The sequence below is a fragment of the Pithys albifrons genome, chromosome 9, assembly GCF_047495875.1.
Source record: "Pithys albifrons albifrons isolate INPA30051 chromosome 9, PitAlb_v1, whole genome shotgun sequence".
Lineage (NCBI taxonomy): Eukaryota > Metazoa > Chordata > Aves > Passeriformes > Thamnophilidae > Pithys > Pithys albifrons.
Window position 1 is genome coordinate 26423596 of NC_092466.1, and position 13537 is coordinate 26437132.

Here is a 13537-nt window from a genome sequence, read left to right on the forward strand (position 1 = left end):
GCAGTTTTTCTCCTATTTCTTTTCTTTTTGAGAGATTTATTTTTTTTATGCCTGTAGGGCTGGACCCCTGGAGATTTCAAATTTCTTTCATCCTCCAAATTGTCAGCAATTTCAAAGAAGTGGGTTCCTGTACACTTCTTTTTCATGCTTTATAGTATTTTTCAAACTTGACTTGGAAGCTCTTTCTCTGCAGGTGAGAGGGGAGTATGGTCAGGGAACACATTGCTATCTCAGACTCTCTGACTAAAACACTCACTGGGGAGAGGAAGGCACCCTGACACAAGCAAGCTGTACATCAGCTAAGTGATTGACACAGCTTTTTGCATCTGCACCCTTTTCCTTCTGAAGTTTGCAAAGTAGCAAACTTAGAAAGCTGAGAGCTACCTTTAGAATGTTTTAGCTTTCTGTTCCTTTTAGGGGAAGAGACATTAGAAACATCAAAAAAATCCAACTGTGTCAAGTCCATTTAGTGTTGCAGCTTGTGACCTCCACAGCACAAGAACTCTGAGCCTCTGGCTAATGTTTCTTCTTTCTGGGTTGCAAATACCAGGTGGCAGAGCTGGAGATTTGCTCAGGCTTGTGTGTGGGAGCCCAGTGCGTATCTTCATTTAGAGCAGAAGATGATGGGGAGTGAAGGGAATCAGGGTGTGAAAAAAGTCCAATTCCTGGTAACCAAACCCAGCAGTGGTAATGCAAAGGCCAGCAACTGATACGATGGGAGATGTATGTAATTAAGAATGTGGCACAGCTGTCTTTTGCAGCATAGTCAGATTAGTGTTGGGAAGGGATCAGGGCAGAGAGCAGGTACATGGTGGGGGCAACAGCGACAGACGTGGGTAAGCTGGGAAAGTAGCACATGTAAGGATGGAATGCAGAAAAGAGGGTGAAGAAGTAGGAACACAGAAGTGGGAAAAGGCCAAATAAAGTATGCTATAATCTTTGACATTAAAGCTATTTAAAAGTTATGTTCTCCACACATATACTGAATATTATTTCCTAAGAGAAAGGAAAGGTGCTTCCTATGTTAATATGAATGAAGAGTTTCAATGCAAATGTTCTCTTAGATTTGTGTCATCTGTTCTGGGCAAAAATAAATCATGTTTTTCAAACAAAAATATCTGTGTGCAACAAAAACATCTATTTAATATTTTAAAGTTGTATAGTCTGTTATTGAGGACTGGTCACTTTGTCCTTCAGGATTTCCTTATTTTATAATGAGTGAAAGGTACACCTGTTGTACCACATTTCTTGTAATGATATGAGCAAGGGCATAAGTGTAACGTAATTAGAGAATATTGTTTCATAATGCAGGAAGAGATTTTTCTAAGCATTTTTATTTGGGAGTTGACCTATAACCTTCCAAAGAAAAATTTCTAATTCTGGCTGAAAGCTTCTCCTACAATTTTCAGCCCTTAATGCATAAAAAACTGATCCACTATTCCTGGCCAGTCTTCAGAAGACTGTTGGGGGATATTTTTGTATTCTCAAGGTGCAAACAATAATTTTTTCCATGTAAAAGCTGTCATTGCGTCTTATTTGAAGTCTGCACAGTCATGACCTGCAGGTAAGATTCTGCAGAGCATGAAGATATATTGTTCAAGTTTATTGGAGCTTAGAGTAATCTTTATGGGTCTAGTTAGATGGAATCTCATTCAATTTAAGTATCCAAGAGTGTGTTTAAAGCAAGTTTATTAAACTGAATCCATAATCAAGTATTGTTCTTTCTCTACTCCCCCTTAATTTTTAGTCCTTTTCAAAGGAATGTTAATTACCTGTCAAATCTTTCAATAATATACCAAAATTTTCTATTTAAAAAAAAGCACTAGGATTATATTAAGAGAAACTCTACTCCTTGCTTTCTGAGTGAAAAAAAAAAGCATTATCAGTTTAAGAGCAGGGTGAAAGGATTTTTTGGATTTAATTTTAAAGGAAGCTTAGCAGTTGTGAAATGGATCAAAGCAGCAACATGGATTGTGTGTTTTCTTATGTACGTTTAGGTAATCACATTTTATATAGAAGAAACCCCTCAAAAATAAAATAAATGCAGCATCTAGATGTAATGTCCTGCTATGCTAAACTGGAATGAAATAAATAGTTCTTATTCTGCTTCGTGTTGCTTTATTTTTCAAACTGTACAAGAAGCAAATTTGGAAGCTCTCGTTTCATGAGGCTTCCCAGGCTGTCCTTGTCCTACTCCGTGTCATCTTGTGTCAGGGGGTGTTACTAAGCAGGACAGATGTATTACAACTTCCCTACTGCAAACAGGAATGTTTATTTTACTTGTGGGATGCTAATTGCTTGGCTTTTCTATTTTGCAAAGCTGCACGAAGATAGGGAGGAGGAGGGCACACTTAAAAGAAAGGAAAATTCAAACCATAGTTTTTGGTGCTGTCAGAGGGAGTGGGTGTTATTTGAGAGAGGTAAAGGTGTAAGTAAAAGGAGTGACATTTACTGAACTTATTGCTCAGGCTCCATGAGTTCAAATGTGCCTACTGTTGGCATTTGTAAAGTAGCCCATATGTGAAAGAGGAAAAAATTACTTAATACTAAAAAAGGTAAAAAAAAGAAAGGCTCCAGCTTCCATTCTGTCTAAATCAAAACCATGTTTAGCAGCTCAGAGGACTCCTTTGTGACTTCAGAACTGTCAGATCTGTCACATACAAAGGCTATAACAACAAAGGGCATGTATTATATTAGAAGCATTTCAAGCCAATAAGTAAAGCCTGTTGAAAACATAAGAACAGGTGTAGGGGTCTTTAGCTATTAACTGCTACAATTAGGTGAATGCCTAACCATATGGCTCAGTCGTACAGTTCTCTGATCTGAAACATCTTCAGCTGTTCTGCATGAGTGAAATATCTAAAACTACGCATAGTTCAGAAGAAAATTGTTATAAGGCTCCACAGAGAGCAAACTGACCTACTCTTTATTTACTCTTTAAATTTGTGCTAGTTGAAATGAGTTAGGCAGCACTTTGACCATGTTTTTATTTACTTAAGTGAAAGAAATAAAGGTATTTGGTGAGTTATTTTCATTCCATTAAGCTCCCAAGGGCTAACTATTGTGAGGAAGATAATGTAATATTTACTCATCAAGTTCGGGATTAATGTATTAGGATGCATAGTTAGTACTTGTCACATCTGTGTGAGTCCCACGAGCTATAACCATCTTGAACATCTCTATTGTTCCAGTAGTTTTCAATTTTGTTTCCTAGTCTGCAGAATTTCCCAGGAGATGTGAAAGGTCAGTAGCAGGCCAAAGATGGACTTCAGACCTAATCTAATCAATATTGTGACAAACGTAATGAAAGAAGCTATGTCACCTTGGAATCCCAGTACATTTTATCAGCTTTGCTCCTAATGGGATGTGACAGCAAGGCTGATCTGTGTCTCCTTAGGACAGGAGAGAAGTAGTGCAAGGGCTTGTGCAAGGATGGCTGTGTGAGAAAGGGTAATCTAAGTAAATGACAAGTGCAGCTAAAGGTTGAAACTAGAGGTCTGTCCTTGCATGTCAAAACATCAAATAGTTTTTTTAATTGCCTTCATTTTCAAGTGAGCAATCAGTGTGTTTATTGTAGTTTCAGCTCTTCTGTCACCTATATTAGAAAAGATGGTAACTTTTTCTGTTTTAGTGGGAAGGTTCTGAAGTTGGCTTCACAAATTAGAAAGCAGTACTGTCATTATATGCCTTCCAAGCAAAGCACTTTCATTTCAGTCCTCTGTCATGTTTTTATACTATACTTTGAATTGCCCCTTTTTGCAATCACATGCAACTAGATCACTTGTCTACCAGTACATGACTTCTCTAGGAGGGTAAAGTGAAAGATTTTTACTTCTTTTGTCTTCTGATTTGCTCCCTTAGTACTTCTTTATCCTTGATGCAGGGCTGCTCTTCACTGAAACATTCTCATGTGCAGTCTCAAATTTTTGTGTCCTTCTAATTTTGAAATAGCAGCTTTGCTAAAGATTGTTCTAATCATAACTTCATTTTTTGTGCTCAGGATTGTATGTATCATTTCCAAACCTGACAGTTTCTACCCTTAATTTGTATGATTCTTGTTTTTCTGCCCTGCTAGGTTCAACATGACCCTCTGTTTTTTGACTGCCTGCCTCATCTGTTTTCTTTATCTTTTTTCTGTTCTTAAGTGTTGTTCACATACTGTGATGCTACCTCTGACAGGTTATTCTCAAGGCATTTTTTTGCTCTGTCTCTTTACCTTTAACTTTCCCCCTTCAGGATGAACTGCAATTACTGTAAAAATGTTCTTATGCATAGAAATCCTTGAACTTTCGGATTATTTGCATAGCTGGAAAGTCGCAGAGATATTAGTACAGCTCTCAAATCATATCCCATTTTCTTGGGGAACTAACCTTTAATGTATCATGTGAAAATGTATCAGTTTCTTCTCTACAAATGTAATATTTTAATTTGAAAAATTATATTGCTTGTCCTGTAAGACCAAGTTGTTTCTGAATTTCATTTTCAATTATTGAAGTTTTATATATGAGGATTTCCATAAATTGCCTTGATATGTAAATAGTGGAGCAAATCTGCCTCATACTTTTTACTAATCCTGCAATTACATTCTGTAGAGCCTTTTTACTTTCCTTAATATGAAACTAAACCCTCCTCTCACCTACTCCTTTACATAACCAATGCACTAAGAATTATGGACATGACATCTAAATCCAGCTTTTAAATCCCAAGCATAGTAGCTGTTTGCTGTTGCTGCTCACTGTTTCTTTCTAATAAGCTGTATGCAGTGCAATATCTTATTAGTTAATTTGAAAATCGTTTCTCAAGGGATTGCACAACTTATGTGCATCAGGTCCCTACCAATCCACTTACAGTTTAATTTTGCCAGATGGAGAAACTTAGTGCAGGATTGGATCTTATTTGTTGCAGCAGAAGCTTTTATTTCCCTGCCAAGTACCAGAATAGCATTTTTGAAGTAGAAGTTATAATGAAAACACCCCTCTATAATTATTTTTATTTATAATATACCAAAACCTATTTTTTTAATCTCCCAGGAAATTTCTTTTATTCTGTTGTGTAAGCTAATGGTATGTGTGTGTTTGCTGCAGTTCAAATGCCCTGTTAATTTTGAAATTTCTGTCTTATTCCTGGCTTGGGAGAAAAAAGGGATTGAGAATGATAACTTTGAGGGAAAATACCTATCTTTGATGCAAATATCTGAAATTTGATTATTGCTGTTCCAGGGAGCATCACCTGAGTTTGAGATGAGTTGAACTTCAAAAGACAAATTCAAATATCACTGCAAAGGGAAATTTGCTTCTATGTTTATGCTTTCTGAGTGTACTGCATCACTTTAAACCTGCCTTCACAATACTGAAACTATCTCACTTGGTGAATATTCATTCAAATTGATGCTTCTGTCTTTTCTGTGATTCTACTCAAGAGCAAAAAAAGTTTATGTACCACAATAACATGAAATATTAACCTGTCTTTCCATTTCTCCACATCATTGTATAAAGCCACAAGCACACAATCTTCCTCGTGGATACCATCAATTCATTACATGTGATCCAAGTATAACATAACACAGAGCAACCAGTGAATTTATAAACCACAATTTCAAACCTGCTGTCTCTGCAACACAGTATTAAATTACTTTGACTATCATGCATGGCTCTGTGTTGGCAGCTGAACTCTGCCACCCCTACAGCAGCAATACCCAGCACAGAGATGTTCTTGCTGTCGTTTGGCCAGGGGCAGATGTGCCTTCTGAAACACCAGCAGCGTGTGGAACAGATAGTAGCACTGTGCAAGACTTACCATGCTTTGCAGGACCATGTCTGCTCCCAGCTGGGCACACTGGAGGCTGTCCCTGCTCTGCACTGCCACTCCACCAAGAGCTGCTTCACTGCTCCTCTGGCTGCGTGCAGGCAAAGAGTGCAGGGGAGTGTGCTCAGCCCCGTGCTTTCCATGACACTTATACCCCAGAAAAAACGAAACTGCTACAGAAGGCAGTGCCCTGGAGGAAATTCTGAGTCTCAGCCTTCCATTACGTAGGTCTCATGTGCTGGGCTGCTGGGTACTAACTGGGAACTTCCATCCCTGCCATCCCTCAGCTGCAGCGAAACCAAGGCTGTTTTGCCATTTTCACTACCTGTGGAGTTATAGGAATTGATGGGCTGGTTAAGACCAAAGTACAGATGTTGTGAAGGAAAGGAAGCGTGCATTTCTAACTGGCTGCTTTCTTATACTACTGCTGCTAAAATTTCTCAAAACTTCTGGTTTTGGTTTAGTGTTGTTTTAGAGCAGCATCTCTCAAATGTCTTAATTTATTGTTGCTTTCTCTGTTTGTGTTTTTTTTGTTGGCTTAATAATGAATTAATTTATTTTTTGTTTGCTTAAATATAAAATTCCTACATAGCTAGCTAGAAACTGTTTACATTGTATTCTGTGGCAACCTGACAGCTAGGCACTAACAGTCCAAAACTAAACTTCTTGACTTTTTTTTTTCAATCATACAGAAAAAATTGTATTGTGTTTGGGGACCTGAATCAGTTTCTCAAATGACATTATATCCTTGATTAGTAAAATATTAAGAAAGCATAAATTCTCTCTAGTCTATATACACTCTACACTCAAAAATCTTCCAAGCAGAGGCAAGTCAGGAAGTAGCAAAAGGAATTTTCTGTGTAGGTAAGATTACTTTATATTTACTGGATATGCTGTTTAATAGTGAGGTGGCTTTTGTTTTGCTTTGTGTAGAGGTATGGAAACTTAAATAAGGATGTAGAAATAAGGAGATTAGAGAAACAGAGCAACTGATAGAGAAATGAGAGGGGAAGAAAACACAAAGGTGATGGCAAAAGACTATGACATAACTTTATGGAAATGAAACTGCTATATCCATAGAGGAAACATGGAGGAATAGTTTAGAAAGGGAAGGTAAGACGATAAGGATGTGGTTATATGCTAGTAGAGTATTTTGGAAGAGGTTAGTGGGAGATGCTTAATTTTGGCTTGCAGGGGACATGGTTTCTGCAATGAACATTAGTAATGGATAAGAAGAATTTGACTTTAACAAATGATGTGGATGTTCAGATGAGATTCAAAAGTGGATGACTCAGGAGCACAGAGTGAGTCTCATAGTCAGAGATTTTGTCTGAAGTGATGGAAGAAAAGGATGGAGAGCAGAGGAGTTGTGTGTTTTAAAAGCAAATATCAACAATATTGAATTTTTAAATGAACTCTTACTGCAGTCTTTGCCTGCATTTCCTAGTGCACAGTTCAGCTTCAAATAGTTCCAAGATTCTTTTTTGTGCACTCTGTCTGAACTAATTTTTATTCAAGTCTAAGACTGCGCAATGTAATTTCTGAACAATAAAAATCTCTAACTACAAATTAGCCTACACTGGTGCTTTCAAATAAAAAAATGAAACTTTTATGTAAGACTCATATAAAGAAAAAATAATACTTACTTTGCATTTCTTTACAGCAGCATTGCACAGTGGTTCTGCCATCCAGCTTTTCCCAGTGGGTGGACTTCCAGCTATTTCACTCTATGATTTTTGTCATGTGTCTTGCCTCCTTCCCCTTAAAATGAGGGGTGCAATGGATTACTATTCAAAGCACACTACTATTTTGCACTGAAAAATGTGTTGTAGTATCAGAATAAAATTTCACATGCATTATTTTAGAGAGGGGAGCATCATAAGAAAAAATAGCACAAGTTATGGTATACAAAAAAGGAAAAAAGGTAGAATTTAAATACCAAATGCCAAGAGGAAAGTGAGAGGGAAGGAGCTGGAAGGGTTAACACCCCAAACTCCAATCCCCCAGTGACAGCAGTTTCGTAATAGTCAAAAAGAAGTAAAATCTTGTAACAATACTTATATTGATAAATCAACTAGTCATTGAACTGTTTAACAAAAGTTTCTTGGAAGCTAGAATTTTATTCCTTAGTGCAGTTACAGTCATAGAAGAGTATGAAATCTTTGTTTTCTTCTTCTTTAGAAGTACTATTACAACAGAAAGCAAGGTGACAGCACAATCATATCTCTCCAGGATGATGGATAAATCCTTAACTACATATGTTTAAATGTGACATAGGAATAAAAAATATAGAGAAACTGGCAACCATTCTTTTGACACCTAAGATAAAATGGATTGAATGGAATCCAGCTTCAAGCTCTCAGAAGAGGCATTGTAGTTTTTGTAAACACAGAGATTATTCACCACGGAACAACTTGAAAGCAGTCTTGTAGGTTTTCAGTAGGTTTTGGTGTTTTGTTTTTTCTTTTTCTAAATATGAAATCTACTGTTGCGGAATTACTAAGCTGAACTTTATGTTGTAATTACTGTGGATTTGAGTGCAGGTGTTTGTAGTTTCAAGACTTTCTTTCTTATTTTTTTTTTAAAAATGAGAGAGCTGTAAGCATGTTGGCTGGCACCAGCCACATAGATCTATTACAGCTGAAGGGCTTTGACTTCAAGCATGGCACTAGCCTGAGCTTTGTTCTCTGAGCAGGTATTTCTTTATCACCTCTACCTTTTTCAAATTTGAATTATTTACTGGAATTAAATATAGGGGGAACTTGACAGACAAGTGGAAATAAGTTCTCAAAACTCACCTTTCTTGAAAGTCAGACTGAAAAATAAACCTTACTTGCACAAAAAACATAGTATATGATTAAGTGTGTAAATATTTTTATACTATCTTACACCAAGTAGGTTAGCTGTCAGTTGTGAGAGCAATAATGACTTTGTGACCATAAGGAATTAAAGACTATATCTTCATATACTTGTACTTTCAATTATGAATTTTCCAAAGTGATTCAGTGTCATCAGTGAGTTCTGTTTTCAGTTAATGCTTGTTCAAACTCTTTAGTTTAAATCAACATTTAAATAACTTGAAGGGTTCTTATGTTCTCAATTAATGTATGGGTTATTTTAGTTCAACATAACTGTTTTCAAAACAAATTATTCTTTTGATTTTCATCATACAAACAGAAGGTGATACAGGAAACAAGCAAGAAATATGAAACGTGCATTTTTGAGTTTTATCTACATTGTTCTGTTGCTTTCATGATACAAGGCTTTTTCATGTTAATAGTATCAATGAAGAAATGCTGCTTCACTTCATGCTAAGATGCAGATTTTTTCTGGAAATGAAGTGAAAATGTTGGTGGTTTTTGCTCAGTTTTTTTGTTTGATTGTTGTTCTTTGTAAACAATGAATATGTTCCTGATTCAGCAGAACTTTTCCAATAGCTTTGAGAATAAACATGACTTCTGTATAACCATTCAAAGATTTTCTGGTGGGCCTTCCAAGCTCTGCTACAGATGCTATCAGAACCTAAAGCAGTAGGAGCATACAACTGTGTTTTGATTTTGATATTGGTAAACATGGTTGCCAGGAGGCCAGCTGTATTTATGCAGCTTCCATGTGAAGACTGGTTTTTTTTTCTGTAGAGCCTAAAGTCATCTAAATCCCAAAGTTATTCCAAGGCAAAGTTTGTCTTGACCTTCAGCATTAGCAAGATGTGATCTTTTGTAATTGCTGAGTTATGTGTTAGGCACAGATATGGATGCAGTCAACACTTACTCAGCCTTTCTTTATTCTGCTTCTTACATATATCACACTTGAAAAGGCTGAATGGGCTCAACTTTGGTGGAAGGTGAATGTGCCCATATAGGGTTAAACTACACTGTGACATCAAAAAACTGTAGGCAGGCAGCTTCCTTTTTTTGTAAAGAGAGCAGCTTCCTGCTAGCACTGGTACTGCAATACAGTCTCTGTGAAGTGGAAACCCCCCACCCCTCTCAGAATGTTATGTAGTGGAACCTACAGCAAGTGTAAAAACATAATGGTATGTTTATTTTTGGAAAAGTGGGAAACTACTGTGGGAGTAAAAGTTCTCATGGGGCTTTTTCACTGTTCACCCAGTTACTTGTGTACAATGGTGTGGAGGAAAAGAGAAAAAAGCTAATAAAATCCCAAGGAAATCACAGAATTTTGGAGGATATTTTTGCAAAACTTAGTATTAGAGAATATAGTACTAATGTCTCTTCTGCAGCATCTTCCTTGAAGAGATATTATGATAACACTAAAGTAATGCCCCAAATATATTTTTTCAACATGTAAGAGCTGTTTCTTGGTAAATAAAAATAGTTGTGTTTTTTTTCCTAATACAAAAGACCCATATAATGCTGTAGGTTTAAAAGTAGAAGCAGTATTCTTTCCTAGAAAGCTGTAAGAGTGCTGTTGAACAAAAGATGCCTTATGTGATTAGATTGTAAATAATACTTTGAATTATGAGCACAGGCATAGTTTTCTTTTGTCATTGAAAGTCACTGACTTTGGAAGGAGTCACTTTTTTCCCCTCCATTTTTAATATGTAAAGATTGGCTCCCAATCTTTGGCAATGGAGTCTCTTTCTGAATGTTACTACTGCAGTTTAGTTTTGGTGTGTATTATCTCTACTGCTATGACAAGGCTGCTGCAACATATGAATATGGATTTAATTTCAGGTTGGTTTTTTTTTTTTTGTATCTGCATAGTGCCTATATTTTGACTTGCACTTCATTATAATGCTAAAAGTTACCTTGGTGTCTCCTTTTGCTTGGCACTGTGTTATTATCATTTATCAGTGCCATTGAGTTTCCTGTTGGCAAAATAGGGATCCAGAGAGTTTAACAGCTTGTTTCCAGTTAGCTGAAGACTCTGAGCTATGGGATAGCAAAAGATATGTCATTTGCTGGGTAGGAAGTTGACATAGTGTTGATTCTTAGAGTCCAGTAGGTTGACTGGCATCTGAGAGATTGAGTAGTCATGGAAAATAGTGCTGAGAGTTTTCAGTTGACTGCTTCTTGGGCTACTTTCTGTGTTTTGTTCTTGGGCCACAGATGAGTAACCTCAGTGGTGTCAGCACTGTGGTGCTGATGGAGAAGTTAGACTTATCTGGCACCCTGGTTCACCTGTGGTGTTTCCAAGGCACTGGAGAATTTTGCTGCAGAGACTGTTACAGGACACTGGGGTGGAGCCATGTGGAGTGACTGCTTTGAGGAAATACCTAGAACAGGGAGCTGTTACTGGGTTTTTATTGCTTTCTGCCAAAAGGTGCTTGTCATGAAAGTACCAAGCGGCATGGTCTGATTCAAGATGGATAATAATCTATCTTGGGGAAGGTGGTTATTAATCCATTATTGTATTATTATACTATTACTCTAGGAAAGGATTTGCAAGGATTGTAAGACCTAAGCGTTTTTTCATGTTGAAACTTTTCTTTTTGTTGTAAATTTGGAGTAGTTAAAAGTGAAAAAGAATAATCATGATTTTTTGATATGCAGGAATTTTTACATTTTTTCAATTCAAAATCATTTCGCAAGTAGTGGAGATTTTGAGGAAATAGTCCTTTGGTGAATAAAACTGTGTTCCCTTTCAGTTTTATTTAAAGTAAAGAGGAAGCACTGTAAAAAACCCCAAAATATGATTACACGATGTCTGATTTGTGGTTTTCTGAAGATTCTTTCCCCAAGACAACTTGTTATTTAAGAGAGTGTTGGTGAGAAAGAGAAACCTTGTGCTTGAAACCAGCTTCCCAATTTCGAAAAAAAAGAGACATCCCCCCTCACTTCCCTATTAATGACAACAGGATGGAAGCCAGATTTGATTATGTTTGTCAGTTAAATTTTGAGAATACAACAAAAGTAGAAAATATCAGGAAAACATATAGATCATGAATGATACGATCTTAATTTTTTTCCTTTAAAATGAAGATAAATTTCTCTTTGACTCTCTCTGGTACAATGACCTGATGTTAATAGCTAGCAAAGGAAGTGAAAATTCAGAATTCCTTAGGAGTCTCTAAGAGCACATCCTCACTATGACATGGAGGGTTGTGCCACTTTGAGCTGTGCCTCTGTGCAGTGTGGGCCGGTGCTGCCAGGACCACTCGCTTATATATGGAAACAGTAGAGCAGCATTAGCCCAGTATTGTGCCAAGGCCGCCAGAGAGTGGGCCTTGGGTTATAGAGCTGATTGCAACATTTAAACCCTTAAAAATGGACATAACATACTGGGCAACACTAACTTCAATAGTTATTTTATATGTATGTAAGAAGATGGAGTGATACTACTTTTTTTGATGGTTCCTTGGAAAATGACCTTGGGAGATGGTTCCTTGGAAAATGACCTTGGGATTCTTTATTTTAACCTTAGTCTTTATCTATACCTCTCGTTTCATGCAAAAAAATGCTCTTAGAATTCAAACACTTGTTCTTCTCTGTGACACCTGTGATTATATACTCAATTTTTAAAAAGCATGGAGACCCACAGACAAATTAAATGTTTTGTTCTATATTGGTTTCACTGTGCCCTCCTTTTTTTTTTTTTTAGTTGTTAAGCAGACACTGTAGATTAAGTGATTTCCATACCTTTTTCTGCAATTTGTTGAAGATGTTCTTGTCATACTGATATAGATGGTATTAAATGGCTTTATTACATTAATACTTCTTAACACTTGTCAGAAGCACTACATGTAAAATAAGTGTGTGGACCTTAGGACACAAAGTGCATGATTCTATTTCTGCCAGGACCCTTCAGGTATGCTCTATGCACGGGGGCGTTTCAGGGTGGCAATAAATGTTTTGGCCACCTGAGTAGGGAACAGTCTTGTGTTACTGATGGTAGAGTTTTGGCAGTGCTGCAAAGACTACACTCCCTGTTCCCCAAGTGTAACAGATCATAGCATAATGCTGGTCCTTTACAAAGAACTGCAATGCTTTGCTAGCCATAATAATTTTAGAACATACAGTATGTGTGCACACTCACAGTTTAGCTGTATACTGGTACTATAAATCTGATTAAAACAACGTAATGTTGGGAGCGTCTGAAAGCACAAGTTGAGACCAAGTCCATTTTTGGTTCTACTGTAGATTCCTTTGTGAGCTGTATGCTCACTCCTTTGTCTCTGATACATGGCTATATTGGCTTTGAGTTGGGGAAATGGAGAATGAAGTATATATTTTTCTATTTCTTAGTTCATCACCATCCATGACCTAATGAGCAGTTTTATTTCAGTACTGAAAACTGGAAAATGACAACTATACTTATACTATGCCTTTACTGTTTCATTGGGTAGAACTCTTGGTGATGTTGAATAAAGAACTTAAATTACCTGCACCAAGTCTGCTGCTATTTTTCTTGGTTGAAAAGCATTTCAATTTGCAACTCAGAAGGGGAACTTCTGGCTGTAGAATTGATGTATGCTTTTCAGGAAATAGGCTATTTACTGGGGTTTTCCTTGGTTAAGCAGATTGCTTGGCATGGACTCAACCTTTGCAAGTTTTGAGCCAGATTTTCAGTGGCCTGTCTCCATTCCTGAACCCTATATCCATTTTTAATCATCTTTTTTTATCACAAATGTGTGTGCTTGTATCACATGGGAATGTTGATTTCTTCTAAAAACAACTGTTATTGCTGGTAAATCACTTGGTATTTACCTTAATGATGAACCATTATTTGTCTCTAACTTAAAAATTCTCTGGTTGAAACGTTCCATAAA

The 13537-nt window shown here is 36.9% G+C and overlaps 1 protein-coding gene and 1 long non-coding RNA gene across 5 annotated transcripts in view; one reads left to right on the forward strand and one right to left on the reverse strand.

The window, feature by feature from the left end:
- RASGEF1A (RasGEF domain family member 1A) overlaps positions 1-13537 on the reverse strand; it is a 152495-nt gene that overhangs the window by 44176 nt on the left and 94782 nt on the right. For 2 of the 4 annotated variants that reach the window (XM_071563354.1, XM_071563350.1), the window contains exon 2: positions 7452-7566. The exons of 1 other annotated variant lie outside the window; for it this stretch is intronic. In XM_071563354.1, the coding sequence (XP_071419455.1) occupies positions 7452-7493 (42 nt within the window). In that variant the 5' untranslated portion in view covers positions 7494-7566. Of the gene's footprint in view, positions 1-5796; positions 5937-7451; positions 7567-13537 lie in introns of those variants that run through there. One more of the 4 variants, XM_071563352.1, reaches the window with a different exon arrangement.
- The window catches only part of LOC139675546 (uncharacterized), a 164447-nt gene continuing 159128 nt past the window's right edge, over positions 8219-13537 (forward strand). Inside the window, exon 1 of the long non-coding RNA XR_011698498.1 lies at positions 8219-8233. This is a non-coding gene — a long non-coding RNA (uncharacterized lncRNA). The remainder of the gene's footprint in view (positions 8234-13537) is intronic.